The sequence below is a fragment of the Lactuca saligna genome, chromosome 1 (genome assembly GCF_052625555.1).
Source record: "Lactuca saligna cultivar CGN05327 chromosome 1, ASM5262555v1, whole genome shotgun sequence".
In the NCBI taxonomy this organism is placed as follows: Eukaryota; Viridiplantae; Streptophyta; class Magnoliopsida; order Asterales; family Asteraceae; genus Lactuca; species Lactuca saligna.
This window is the reverse complement of record NC_136417.1, coordinates 38,566,160-38,581,394: the sequence shown is the minus strand read 5'-3', so window position 1 is coordinate 38,581,394 and position 15,235 is coordinate 38,566,160. Positions and strand designations below refer to the sequence as shown.

Genomic DNA, 15,235 nt, shown 5'->3' with positions numbered 1-15,235 from the left:
AAATGGAATTGAGCTACCCACCAGGGCTGGGCTGGACTTCTAAATTATAAACTTAGTCCCTTGAGTATTCACAAATATGCAAGTTTGATCCATTTGTTTATTTATTTTACATTGGTATTATAAGATAACCATTTTTGCATAATACGAGTATTATCTAATGAATTGGTCACTAAGTTGTTAAGTGAAAGACATTTTTGTTTATTTATCACATTCATCTTCGTGTTCATTTGTCTATTCTAGAAGCTTTTAAAAGATGAAGGATTGTTTAAGTTATAAGAAATAATTATATAAAAATGCAATTTTATGAGAAGAATAAAAAATAATAATTACATAAAGCCTTTTTAAAATAATCCAAAATGGGCCAACTTTTGATTTTGAAATTGGATGTTATGGTATGCTAGGGTTTTGATTTCGATATTAGCAAAGAGGAATAATTAGTTTTGAATTTAGGAAAAATTATGGTTAGATTTTTTTTTAAATGAATATCAATTTTATATTTGAGGTTTTAATTCATATGTTCATGTTATTGAATATGGTTTAATAAAGGATTACTATTTTGATGTTCCTGAGTTTGTTTATGAATTTTGATTATAAAATAGAAATTCAAAATAGTTATGATGTTTGGAGATTGTTATGAGAAATGGTTTGGATATCGACTAAAACTATGGTAGAGAAGGTGGAGAATTATGATTAGGGTTGGCAAAATTATATCATAAAAAACCAACCAACATGTTACCAACCGAACCAAAAAACTTGGTAGTCAATATATTTGGTAGCCAACAAGTTGGGTTGGTAGTACCATACCAATTGATCAATGTTGGTACGGTAATGGTACAAAAATTAGAATATCATAGTAATACAGGACCAACCAATTCATTTGATATATATATATATTAAATCACAATATTAAAACATCACTTTAGCGTTAATTCAATAGAATTCTTTTGTAAACTAAAAGAAATACATAAGTAATTTCTATACTACACATCAAAATTCCGATGTCGTTGCTTATTTTTAAATCTTACAATAGAAAATTAAAAGAAGTTGGTATATATCATTATCAATTTGTATCAACCAAACTTGTTGGTAGCCAAATAAATTGGTACCAAGTATACGTGGTACGGTACCGATAGCAATTTTTTTATACTAATTATAGTTGGTACGGTATACGGTTTAAAGAAAAATGAATTGGAACCGTACCAATTCCACCCCTAATTATGATAATAGAGGTTGACTTACAAAGAAGTTGAAATTTATTGTGAGGTTATATTCCACATCCTAAACTGGTTGAATCCTGACAACCTCAAACAGTCTACATCGAATAGTCTCGATCTCATTGTGCAAAAGATAAACCATGTATACAACAACACTCTACAATAAGTAAATTGGTTGGTTAGCAAGGAGATTCCCTATGGAATGGAATCTACTACGGATGACCCCATATTGATATTGTTGAGGCTCAAACTTAAGTCATTTGTTTTATCCACAATTTGAAACAAGTTACCATTTAACAAATTAATTTTAATTCTAACATCATCTATATCACTGCAATATCAACTAATCTTTTATATATATGACATCAGCTTTGCAATAAACCTTTACATCAATATAATACTCATATTTATAACCAAATGGTCCCTAATATTTCAAATATATTTATCATCGTTTAATAACTAGAAATAACTTAGTATTTGAATATTAATTTATTAGTTTGCTACTTTATTAACAAAAATATTATATATTAATTGTTTTGTATTTTAATAACGAAAAGTTATAAAATAGTTTTCATTAGAGTTAATATAAATATAGTTTTATATATGTGGTAATGCACCATTCTTGATATAAATATAACATTTAAAATATAGAGGTGTAAGGATTGTAAGGCTTTCAAATTTAGAAAGAACTCATCCTATGTGGCTTGATATCGATAATAGTGAAAATGTGGCATTACAAATTTTTTGAAAGATATCGTTGTGAATAGTCTAAGGGCATGACATCATAGGAAATGATGTAGATATAGAATTAAAATAATAGAATAATAAATCTTCAATTACTTGTTCTATTTTTATGTTTAATTATTTATCTTCTTTATATATTTACTATTTTATAATATGAGTATTTCTAATGTCCCTATTTTCATTCACATGACATAGGTGCAGGGTGCTTATGTTTTCATCATCATATGTCTATGGAAACATCCTTTTTAAAAATCATTTGAGCTTTATTAAAACGAATTTAGAGTTTTAATTACGAAAATCTCTAGAAAAGTTTTAATATTTTACCCTAATTTACGAAAAAGTCTTAAACTACAATTTGTTTACGGAAAAATCCTAATTACCGGTAAAAATAACGATTTGACCATTTTTTTTCCGATTTATCGCTTTCAATAATTACTCAGTTTCATTAAAGTCTCATTATTTTAACATAATTTCATTAAAGTTTCATTATTTTACTATAATTTTGAAGTTATTTGTAAATTATGATAAAATAATGGGATATAATAAAACCGGGTAAGTAATAAAACTGGTAAATCAGGAAAAATGAGTTAAATCGTCACTTTTACAGGTAATTGGGACTTTTTCGTAAATAAATTTTAATTTGAGATTTTTTTATAAATTAGGGTAAAATATTTGGTTTTTTCCGAAGATTTCCCTTTTAATTATGGTAAATCACATTGTCCCATAGTTTAAAACAATTTAAAAAGATACTATTAAGATATATTTGTGCATGTCCAGAAGTATCAAAAACATAGATTTTTGCTTAAAAGAGTGAGATATCAATAAATTTAATAATTATAAAACAGTTCAAATGTAACTTCAAGACCTTTAAAATATCTTTAATATCTTCTAAGAAACTCCTAAGTCTTCAATCTAAACACAAGTCAACATAACAAGGTTGACAAGATTGGGATCTTACCCGGGAGCATTTTATGTGTTGTAAGATCGTGATCGTAAGATCGGATCGGGATACTAGCATCCTACCAAAATGAACACATATGCAAATTTGCTTGCAAGGCATTGAGTGTGCAATACACATTATAGTTTGATGTTGATTAAGATATCAATATGAAGTTAATTTTAACTTTTTGAACATGCACCAATATTTTATTTTGAAGGCCTAAAATTTAGGAAAAAAAACATTTTAATTGCAAACAAAAATAAGATAATTATGATCATATAGAACCGAAGGCTTAGCATTACGAAAGGAATATCATGAGTGTGGCCTATCGATGAAACTCTATGAGGCTTCTTGAAACATACAATACTCGACTATATAATAAAACTCGAGATGTGTGATTGGATCATGTTAAGATCTTAAGCTCTTAGGCGAGATCTTAAGATCCCACTATAGATCATGCCTTAGATAGATCCTACTGACAGGGTCGACGATAATTCAATTTCCACAAAACGCGATCGATTTCCACAAAACACAACCTTTGTTCTAGTGTTCTTCTTCATTTAGTACCTTCTCGATTCTACATTCTCCATTCTTTCATTCTCGATTTCAATTGTCTGATTTGATCAATGCCTTAATGATAAACTAAGTACCAAAATGCAGCCAGCGCCCGGTAGCCTTCTACGGTTCTGCCTTTTGGCCCTTCTCTGATTCTTGATGTCAATCATCATCATTATTTCTATTGGTATTGCTTAACTCTTCAAAAATTTAGGTTTATTTTTATGAAATAATTATTTTTATGATTGCAGATTCTACTTTTTGAATCATTTTTTTTTGTTATTAGAACTTTCTTGAGTGTACTCTAGATTGGTCATTCGTGTAGGATGACCATCAACCACACACTCTTTCTCATCCCTCTTATTTACTGGTTGTTCTTGGCACCATTTTAATAGAGGTTTAAGGTACGCACCTCACTAGTCACTACCTTGTACTATTTTTTTCCAAATATAGCAGCTACATGTTTGTCCTAAGTTCACCGATCACCATTACAGTTGTGTATAATCTATGTTAAATAGTTAATATGTGTATTGAACCTATATATGTGTGTCATTGTGTGCTCGGTTAGCTTTGAAGCATCATCGAAGATGTAACACCGTAAATTTCAGAACAAATTTTTCAATTTTCTTATAAAACATAATTCCATTAATATTCATCAAACAACCATATTAATTATCCAAATAGGTCAATACAAAATCCCAAGATCACAATGTAAAAATCCGAGTGTGTGTGTGTACGGATCAAGCCGGCGCCTTCCTGCGGTCGTCACTAGTACCTGAAACAATAACATCAAACACTGTAAGCACAAGGCTTAGTGAGTTCCCCAAAATACCACATATAACACATATTAGCCACTCGAGGCTATAACTCTGTGGGTCCGTGCACCCAATCTCTGTGAACCCTCAGGTTCTAGCTCTGATAAACATGCACTACATAAATCACATAGAAATAATGCAGTACAACACATAACATACATAGCATACAATACTCTATCACATAACTCAGGTTACCTACTCAAGGTAATATGGTATAGTGAGAAGACTCACCTCGCGTATCTCGGTATCTCACGACTCCTGGAAATCCCTCGTGCTCGATCCTCCGAGCTCTAATCCTCATATAACATTATATGCTTCTAATTAACACTTTGTATCTCTAAGGTTGACTATTTATAAGGAGTCAACACAGGTCAACTTTGGTCAACGGTCAACGGTTAACTTTGACCGGACTCGGCGAGTACCATGGCGACTCGGCGAGTCTAGACGTTTTCACCACCCTCTGAAATCCTCTTACTACACGTCGGGTATCCCCCCCTTTACTCGACGAGTTTCACCTGAATGAATCGCGGGGCCACCCCGACTCAACTCGCCGAGTCTCAAGGACAACTCGGTGAGTCCAGGTTTGACTCAGTCCACTCGTCATCCCTCTCTGACTCACCCTGACTCATTGAGTCTACCCATGACTCGATTGGACCACTCGCTGAGCAGTCCCAAGGCAATCTTCAAGCTACTCGCCGAGTCGGATGAACAGACTCGGCGAGTTCATGCCATGCAACCACTCCAACTCGCTTCTAAGGTCAGATCTGCTTCCAAAAACTATAGATCTGGCCTCCCTCGACTGATTCATCACGTAAAGCTCCTATCTTGGTGCTCATAACACACCCTATAACTCAATAATGGCGTTTTTGACCCAAGGCATGAGGATTCCAATCCAAAGCCTCCATTGATCCCCAAAAAGCTTGGGTAAAGGGACACTCTGGACCTCTAAGGGTCCAGATCTATGGTTCCAACCTCATAAGGGACCAAAAGAGCACCAAATCTTGCCATAAAAGGGTTCAACAAACCCTAAATCTAGATAAGCAATAACAACAAGAAGGTAACTCGGATTTATTACCACAAAAGTGATGCTCTGGACTCCAAACCCACAGAAATGGCTCCTTCTTGCTTTCCCTTGGCTAGCTCTTCTCCTTTCCTTGCAACAATGGCACCTCCAAGGTCAATAATGGCCTCCTACTTAGCTCCAAAGCTCACACTCGATTAGGGTTTCACTCAAGGGGCTGGTGAGCACAAATGACGGCCATTAGGCCCTTTAAATAAGTCTCAAACCCGAGAAATTAGGGTTTCATTACACAGCGCTGACTCGCCGAGTCCATATCCTGGACTCGTCGAGTCTAGGCGCGATCCTGCGTTCAAATTCGCGCCCCTACTCGGCGAGTTTGAGCTCCAACTCGCCGAGTCCCCCTCACAAATCAACAAAATACAACTAACAAGATACCTGATAAAATCCGGCTGTTACAACTCTCCCCCACTTGGACTAGACTTCGCCCTCGAAGTCTCGCTCTAAAAACAGCTCCGGGTGCTGCTCCTGCATCATACGCTCTGGCTCCCAGGTCATCTATGATCCCCTCCGATGTTGCCACTGAACCAAATTATATAAATTTAAAAGTAGATTAGTGAATGTACGAATAGAAGTTCCAAAAAATGATATAAATTTTATTGATTATAATATTTTATAATTGTATTGCATGAACAAATTTATGAAAAAAGGTTTCTAAATTGATACAATTAAATTTTAGGTACTAAATTTGATATAAATAATTTTTAGGGATTAAATTTGTGAAAAATAAATGCATATTGAACAGTAGGAGATAATCATAATTTAAAAATAATTATTATGTAATGATTAATTGTAGGGTTGTCTGAATAGCCAAATGAGATGTCTCTTTAGTCAACCCTTTCAATAGTTATGAAAGGCCTCGGATGACAAGACAACTTTTAACGATTATATGGCATTGGAAAACCAATTTACCATATAGACCATCTCCAATCCACTTTCATTTTTTCTCCCAAAAATAAAGTGAAAAATAAGATAAATAACGTTTCATCTCCAACCTTACTTTATTTTTTATACTATTTTTATCTCTAAAAAGTATATTCATAGTAGATTCCAATCTACCAAATTATATAAATTATTATACACACCCATTCTATTAATTTGGTTTTAACAAATATATAATCTATATATTTTTTCCATTACAAAAATATTAAATAAATAAGATTATATTTATAATATTGAATTATAAGCTTTTGTAAAATACATAATCGTGTTTTAAAATTTCAATATGTATTTAAATTTTTATAGGAATTTGATAAACAAAGAACAAACTTTATATTTATAATTAATTAATATAATTTAATATATAACACAATATTCTAAGTATTAAATATTACATTTAATTATTATTAGTAGATAAAAATAAACTAGAAATATATAAATATATAAAATAATGGACTAAAACAGACAACTCAAGTTTATCCTATTTTAGGGGAAATGAATAATATAACCCCCCTACCCCCCACACCAAATGGAAGAATAAATGGGATGTGGTTGGAAAAAAATGGGGTAAGAAATTAAAAAATAATGAAATAGGTTGGAGATGCTCTTAAACCATCTATATTAGGTCTTTCAAAAGAGTTTGCAATGCCAATAAAACCAATCATTTTTCTATATATATGCAAGACTTGCAAGTGATTTTTTGTTATTATTTTAAGTAAACAATCATATTTAAATACTAAACCAATCAAAATTAGATGACCTGCTAATTTCTTTTTTCAAAACTTGATCAATGAGAAGAAGTTGATGTTTCTTTGCAAGATCTTAAACTTACACCGATATGGATTCTCTTTTATGTCCAACAATCTAATTCAACACTTGTGGACGTCGACGAAACTTAAAACAAAAACGTTTTTCATGTATAATATATAACTAAGTGTAAAACTCATGTATTACATGGGTTAATTAAAAAAATTATAAATATTTAAATATTTAAGAACGTTAGATTTACAAAAAAAAAAAAATAAAAAAAAATAATGAATTATTAAAAATGATTTTTTTTCTTTTAGATTTAAATAAATAAACAAAATAAACTAATGAACTTTAATTTGATAATTCTGAAATAACAAGGTAAATCCATTAATAAAATTGGTATTTATTTATTATTACATTTATTGTAATTATTATATTAAAATATTATATGAAATTTATTAAAACAGAAAAGCTCATAAAATGACATGTAAAAATTAATTAATTTAAAATAATCACAAAGTGACATTTAACGAATTGAATAAGAGTGTAATATGTAAAAAAAAAAAAAACACTTCATTTACCATAGTAGATATAAATATATATTAACAACTCCAAAAAAAAAAAAAAAAAAAAAAAGACCTTTTTATTATATGAAATAATAGGTAAGATGGAAATCATCATTTAAATTTAGATAAACATAATGAAGTGACCAAGAATATTCCTATAAAAAAGCATTTATATTAATAAAGTGTCTTGCAAAAGCGAAGTAATAAATACACTAACGTGTGATTAGATTCTACTATCAACTAAAATCCAACTCGTATTTTGTTTTGTTTTATGAACGACTACTACGCAAAATCTCCTAATTTGTTTAAAGAGCATGAAACAAACATTCTTGCCAAAATAGTACCAAGAAGCTTCCTACCTCATCATCTATGTTGGAAAGAAGCTTCCTTTTACAATAACAATTCACAAGCGACATGGTTATTAACTTTTCAAGGCAAAATTATGTTTTAATGATTTTCAGCGTACTTAGTTTTATAATGTTTTGTTTTATATTAAGGAATTCACTTCATATTTTAAGGATATGTTTGAGAATTTAAGATCTGTTTGTTTTTTTGAAAAACATATCTTCAAACCTCTTATTGTTGCGCGACGCAGCACATGCGCATCATTTTTCATCTCGCAGTTGTTTGTTTTTTAGAAGTCTTCGGATTGAAAAAACATTTGTGCGTGTTCTTCTTGATGCAGTACTTGCTTTGCCTCTTCCTATATCTTCTTCTTTTCTTTTCTAGCTAAAATATTGATTATATATTATATAAATCTTATTTCATATTTTTTTCATTTTTTATTCTTTTTGAAATTGTTTATTTTTTTATATTGAATAATAATAATTTGTTGATGAAATATCATTAATTTATGCTAAAATATCTTTAGTTTTTTTTTTGTTAAAATATCATTATTTTTGCTGAAATATCATAAATTCTTACCGAAATGTCATATATTTTTAAAATTTTGATATTAAAAACTATTTTCGAATTATAAAATCAGTTTATTTTTAATTTTTAATATCTACAGCAGCATGCAGATGTTAAAAAAACAAACACACTTTTTATTACAGTCTGCAGCCATTTGATCCACATCTTCTACTGCAGAGGGTTGTATAGTTGGTCTACAGACTTTATGAATTTTGCTTCAGAAAAACAAATAACACCGAAATAAATGTTATAATAAAAATATTATGTTAAATGTGAACTCTTTTTATTTTACAATATAATGGTTTAGCTCTTCAATTTATGAATACAACAGAGGAAAACAAAAATATATGTGAAAATAATAGGCGATTATAAATATTTTATAACTTTTTGGACCGTTTGTTTGCATTTTAAATATGAGAGTCGATCCTTACATAACATTTTTTTGTTATAAATATCAATTTATATATATGGTATTTTATTTATTTATTTATAATTTAGTTATATCACACCATCTTGCAACAAAGGACCAAACTGTTTCAGCCACTTCATAGAGAAAAAATAGATGTTACGTCGATTCCACCCCAACCCTACATAACGAACACAATATACCACTTAAATCCTCCCCCTCCCCCCTAGTAGCTTGAATCCAACAGACAACCGATCAACAACAAAATGCCAACAAAAAATCTTATTTTTTTTAGGTAATACTTTACACCACCAAATAGTTTGAGAATGACCCATTAATAAAACATCATCTATGTATCTTCTGCTTTGATTTATCGTAAACTCAACGAATTGTACAATCATCTAAATCATAAATCGTTATGATAAAAACTTATTGTTTTCAGATCAATTCCTTTTAAATATTCATTACCAACAGGACCGGCCTGGCCTATGCACATGCGAGGTGTGCGACTGTACATGGCTCGTGTCATTAGGAGGACTGAAATTTCAATCCATCACTAATCCATTGACCTATCGCAAATTTATCCCCATCTATTGATAATCCTAAATTATAGGGTCCATTTTTTGTTTTTGGATAGATCCTTAAAATTCAACGAAACAACTTTGAATCCCAACCCATAAACTCCAATGTTTCGTTTTGAATCCCAAACGCATAGATTCCAATCGGGGCACCACTTATATATTAATAGTATAGTATTGATTTGCTCCAATAGTTACATATGATGTACTAAATACGATTACATAATAATATGTATACTAGTTGTGAGACCATTTATTAAATGAGTTAATTAAAAAAAATTAAATATAAAAGTATAAATATTTGAGAACTTTAAATTTATAAGAAAATAAGAAAAATAATGAATTATTATAATATAAATATTTTTTATCATTTAAATTTAAACAGATAAACAAAAAAACTAATAAGCTTTACTTTTAAAATTTAAAGGTAAGTTTATTAATGATATTGATATATAAATTTATTACTATATTTATTGTAATTATTATATAAAATGACATCTGGAAAAAAAATAATTCAAAATACACTATAAAATAATATTTGGTAAATTAAATGAGAAAGTGACGAACGGTAAAAAAAAACTTTTATGTATTGAAGTAGAAGAAGAAGATTTTTAATAAATTAAAGGAAAAGACAGTATAAAATTGATCAATATCTTTTAGTTATCATTTTAAATTTTTATTCTTAAACTTAAATTAACTCATTTTTATATTCATATTTTTCGAATTACACCCTTTCCAAATACATGTTTGTGTCACAGGGTAACCACACGCGTTTAGAAGGATGATCATACTTCAGTTTCACACAGGAGGTTTCTTTGAAACAATTAAACCTTATTTCATGGAGATTTACACACAAATCCAAAAATCTAATCTTTTTGGCTTCTTCAGTCAGCTGCATTTCCTCGAACCTGCGTTTTATCCGTTTTATAAATGGCGCCGGTTGTTATTCTTCATTTTCTTAAAGCCTTCTGGTTTCAGTTATTGGTGAAGCTCTTTTTCTTCTTCGTTTTTCATCATCTACTTCTATTTGATGTAATGCAACCAATTCTTCTTCATCTTCTTTCCAAAACCTCTCATTCCTGCTTTTTTGTTGATTATCGATTTCTTATTTTGTAGTAAAGCTCGAAATCATCGCAAGATCAGTAAAAGCACATACATCTACCGTAATTTGACAAGGTATGTGTTAGTGAATCTAAATTTTGTTTGAATGTGTCAATTCGGCGATTTTTAACCTAATCAGGATTTAGGTCGTGTAGTACGTGTGGTTTATCGTGCTCATTCATTGTTCATATGCTTATTGCATCAATTTTAATTCCGTATTTGTGCAATAACATTGAAAGGAAAGTAAACCGAAATTGGATCTAATTCTATTTGCTGTAGCATTTTTGTAAGCTCCGGCATGAATTAACTGTTCATAGACCATAGTTACTTCTGTATTAATTAATATAGAGGAACAAATATCAGTAAACGACGTCGTACCACTGGAGATCAAATTGACTGCTATTTTTTTCCCTTTAATTAAAAAGCGTAGTCGGATATTTGGATATGATAGATCATTAGGTCGTAGATTAAGATTAAGATTCGTATTGGTAGTTTTTGCGAAAGCAATCACATAATGAATATTAATAATTATGATATATCATTTTGTAGAAATCCGTAGATTGGTTTTGAAAAGATACCATGAGTCCATGAGGTGCTAAAAAAGCATTAAGTTGTAATAGTATAGAGTTGGTTATTGTGAAGTTAGAAATGTATTATTTAATATTATAAAATTTTGTTTCTGAAAGGCTTGATACCTAAAGGTAGATTCTTCCATTATTGACACTAGAGAATATTCATATAAGTAAATAATTATTTGTTTAATTATGTTGAGGATGTTTTATACAAATATACAATGATAAAATATTTGTTATTATAATATTTTGTAATGCTTGTTGATTGATAACAAAATTATCTAAAAAGTGTTTTTTGTTTTTATTTTTATTTTTTTATTTTTTATATCAATCATAAAAGATTTAAAAATTAAATACATTTCTTATTATTATTTTTTTTTAATTTCAATCATGATATTATTCAAAATATCAAATATTATTTGTAAGATAATATGTAATATAAGTTTTAATTGTATGTTACTATTAATTATTATTATTGTTAATTAATTTTATAATCATTCATTATATTAAAATGTTATAAAAAACTTAAGTTTAGGTTCAAAGTTTTATTTTCTTTGCATTAAATTATCTGACGTTAATCAACGAATCTCTAATCATTAATCTAATCTAATAAGTTTGAAAATCATGAAAATTTCAGATTAACATGATACTAGTAAGTTGCTGTTTTTTTTTAATCAATCCCTTTAGAAAAAACTCGCAGTTAGTAATCTAATGACAGGAAGTGCCATAAAAAACTCTAGAATTGTTAAAAAAAAATATTTATGGAGATAATAAAGTGACAAGTGCACATAAAAATAATCTTAAAGAGAAAAGCTACTTAAATTTTATAGATTTTGAAATGGTCAAATGTATAACTGGTATGATACGTTTTCAGGGCCTTAAGCATTCAGATAACAGGGCTTAGTTCAAATGGGTGAAGCAAACGCCATAATCCACCAGCATCCACCACCACAACCACCACCACCGCCTCAACCACGTTATGATCTTCCTCGTCAAGATCTACTTGCCGGTAACAATACCATCCTATAAATTCAAACTTCCTTGTACTAATAATATTATTGGGAATCTTTGAGGGCATTTTCGTAAAATACACAGATAAAAGACGAAGGGACTTCATCGATATCTGTGTTCCTTTATGTGAAGCATTAATTAAAGCAGACTGGCAAACCGCAAAACACATCATCGGTAGCCCCGAATACCTCTTACGTTACAGCATCAATGAAAACTGCGAAACACCACTTCACATTGCAGCATCGGCTCATAGCAACACAGACAGCATCGAATTCGTTCGATATCTTGTGGGTAAAATGAGCAGGGCGGATTTGCAACTTCAGAACAGAAATGGAAACACTGCTCTTTCTTTAGCAGCTATAGCTGGAAATGTTGAAATGGCTAGAATTATGGTTAAGAGAAATGGAGACTTGCCTACTATCCCTAATGGCGAAAACATGATGCCACTTTATGTTGCTGTGTTATTTGGAAACATAGAAATGGCAGATTATCTGTATGAAGAGTCTCAACAGATGAATGGTCCTGGTTGGACACCTATTAATAGGAGTTGGGTTTTCTTGAAGTCAATTGAAATGGATTTTTTCGGTATGTATTTTACATACCGATATAATAATAATACACAGAATAGGGGCTACCCATTCTGTGTATTATTATTATATTAGTTAGGTTAGGCCGCCTAACCTAACTAAATTAGTTGTATATTGTTACATACATTTAGTTATTAACTAATTTTGAAATATTATTTTTCAGATTTCGCTCTAAAAATATTGGAACACCACCCACTACTTGCTCAAAGAGGGAATGGACTATGTGCATTGGCTCGAAAGCCTTCTGCATTTAATGAAATAAAACCACATTACATCAGAAGCATCGTCAATTCAAGTATCTTTTCATTATGCATTTTGTTATAAACGAGCTTTTGTATGCCCTTTTCATTCATCAACTTTGGTTTCTTATTTGATTGTTGTGTTAATTTTACTTTTGCAGTCTTCCATTTGAAGGCGGAGTCAGTGGACAATAAAGCTGTGCAGTTACTAAGAGAGATTTGGACAAGTATTGAAGAAAAGCCGAAAGCTGAAATAGATACAATACTCAGAGGCCCAATAGCTCTGGTAGATGGAAGGCAAACTTACCCCTCTCGAGTGCTTTTTGTTGCTGCAGAAACAGGCAACACTGGATTTTTGGTTGAGCTCATCCGAAGATATCCTGACCTTATATGGAAGAGAAATGAAAACAATCAAAGTATTTTTCATGTTGCTGTTTCTCATCGTCATGAGGGTATATATAATCTGTTGTATGAGATTGGATCCATGAAGGCTTTGATAATTCCAGTCAAAGATCTAGAAGGCAATAATATGTTGCATTTGGTTGGAAAGAATGCAGAAAAAACCCGACTTCCACATGTGTCAGGGGCAGCTTTCCAATTGCAACATAAATTATTATGGTTCAAGGTACATATTTGATATTTCTCTCAAATATTATCCATTTTAATTTATTAGTCATTTACATTCACCATATTGTATGATAATCTCCTATATATGTTTGTGTTGTAGGAAGTGAAGTCTATGGTACCCCCTCTTTACATAGAAAAAAAGAACAACGATGACCTCACACCATATGAACTATTCACTAAAAACCACAAACGTTTAGTAACCGAAGGTGAGAAATGGATGAAAGGAACCGCTAGTAAATGCATGGTGGCTGCCGCCCTAATAGCCACCGTAGTATTTGCAGTCGCTTACACAATTCCTGGTGGCTACGACCAAGAAACCGGCTTTCCTATGTTTCTTCACAACGGTCCATTCATAGTATTTGTCATCTTAGATGCCATTTCCTTAATCTTGTCTTCCACTTCAATCCTTGTGTTTTTATCCATTCTCACGTCTCGTTATGCTCAAGAGGATTTTCTTGAATCATTACCCAAAAAGCTTTTGGTGGGTTTATTAATGCTTTTTCTATCCATAGTCACCATGATGTTTTCTTTTAGTGTTAGTTTCTTTGTGATATATCGTCACAAGTTTATTGTCATTGCAATCTTCATTAGTGTGGTTGCGCTTATACCTATTGTTTCCTATGCTCAACTACAATATCCTCTTGTGAAAGATGTGTTTAGTTCGACGTATCGTTCTAGGTATCTCTTTAAGCCCAAGAAACCAGTGTTTTATTATCAAAATCCAAGGGTCTAGTAGTAGTTGTTGTTGTTGTTATTATTGTTGTGTGTTTGGTTTGGTTTGATAAAGATTTTGTTTCGAGAACATGTATTGAAACTTGTTTTTTATTATTAAAGTTTATAGTCGGTTCTTTCATGTAAAGTATATGTGCCTCACGTTATGTAGTTTTATTCTTTCATTCATGAATATTCTTTGTATCTCTTTTTAGAAGTATTGAAATTTGGTTTGTCATTTTCTTTTTAAACCATCCTCTTCTCATAACATACACGTGAGCATCATAACTTTAATTTTAACAGATTACACATAGAAAACATATTTAAAAGTATTGTGTTTCATAATTGAATAGCCAAGTGCAAAATTGTATTTCAAAATTCGTATTGATAATACTCATTATAAAAAAAGTAGTCTTGTAGTATATGTGATAAAAAGTAATAAATTAAATATATGTGTAGATTTCTTGTAATATAAAGTTAGTTTGTAAGCTTAGGTACCCAAACTCACTCCCAGCACACGTGTTTTACATCTGCTTCCTCCATCGCTTTTATCAGTCATGATTAAATCCACTCTCCAACGTCTCTCCCCCTCGACAAATTCCATGATTCTCTATTTGGTTAGGGCTCATATCGACGACGTCCCACCGATGGAGAAGAAGCCGACAAGAGGAGTCGATGAAGGACAAAGAGGCTAATGTAGGCAGCAACGACTTAGTATTGCAGTCCTTCTCCGCTTCACCGCTTCCAATCCAATGATGTCTACCTATGATGAAGTTTAAAGACCATTACTCAGACAACCGATGCATCTCATCGACTTCCCCCTCTATTCTACTCTCTTAACCCTCTTTCTGTCTAACCCTAGATGACATAATCGACGAACAACTGTCATC

General features: G+C 30.9%; 1 protein-coding gene across 2 annotated transcripts; it reads left to right on the top strand.

Moving 5' to 3' along the window:
* The first annotated feature begins 10,361 nt into the window (after positions 1 to 10,361).
* LOC145033340 (uncharacterized) lies at positions 10,362 to 14,493 on the top strand. 2 transcript variants are annotated; one of them, XM_078981998.1, is made up of 7 exons: positions 10,362 to 10,481; positions 10,614 to 10,673; positions 12,045 to 12,179; positions 12,266 to 12,766; positions 12,932 to 13,063; positions 13,169 to 13,632; positions 13,735 to 14,493. In XM_078981998.1, exons 3-7 carry the CDS (start codon positions 12,080 to 12,082, stop codon positions 14,365 to 14,367), a joined length of 1,830 nt encoding a protein of 609 aa, XP_078838124.1. In that variant the 5' UTR covers positions 10,362 to 10,481; positions 10,614 to 10,673; positions 12,045 to 12,079; the 3' UTR covers positions 14,368 to 14,493. The 2 variants fall into 2 exon arrangements, with proteins under 2 accessions (XP_078838124.1, XP_078838123.1); XM_078981997.1 differs by having other exon boundaries at positions 10,366 to 10,529.
* The last annotated feature ends 742 nt before the right edge of the window (positions 14,494 to 15,235 follow it).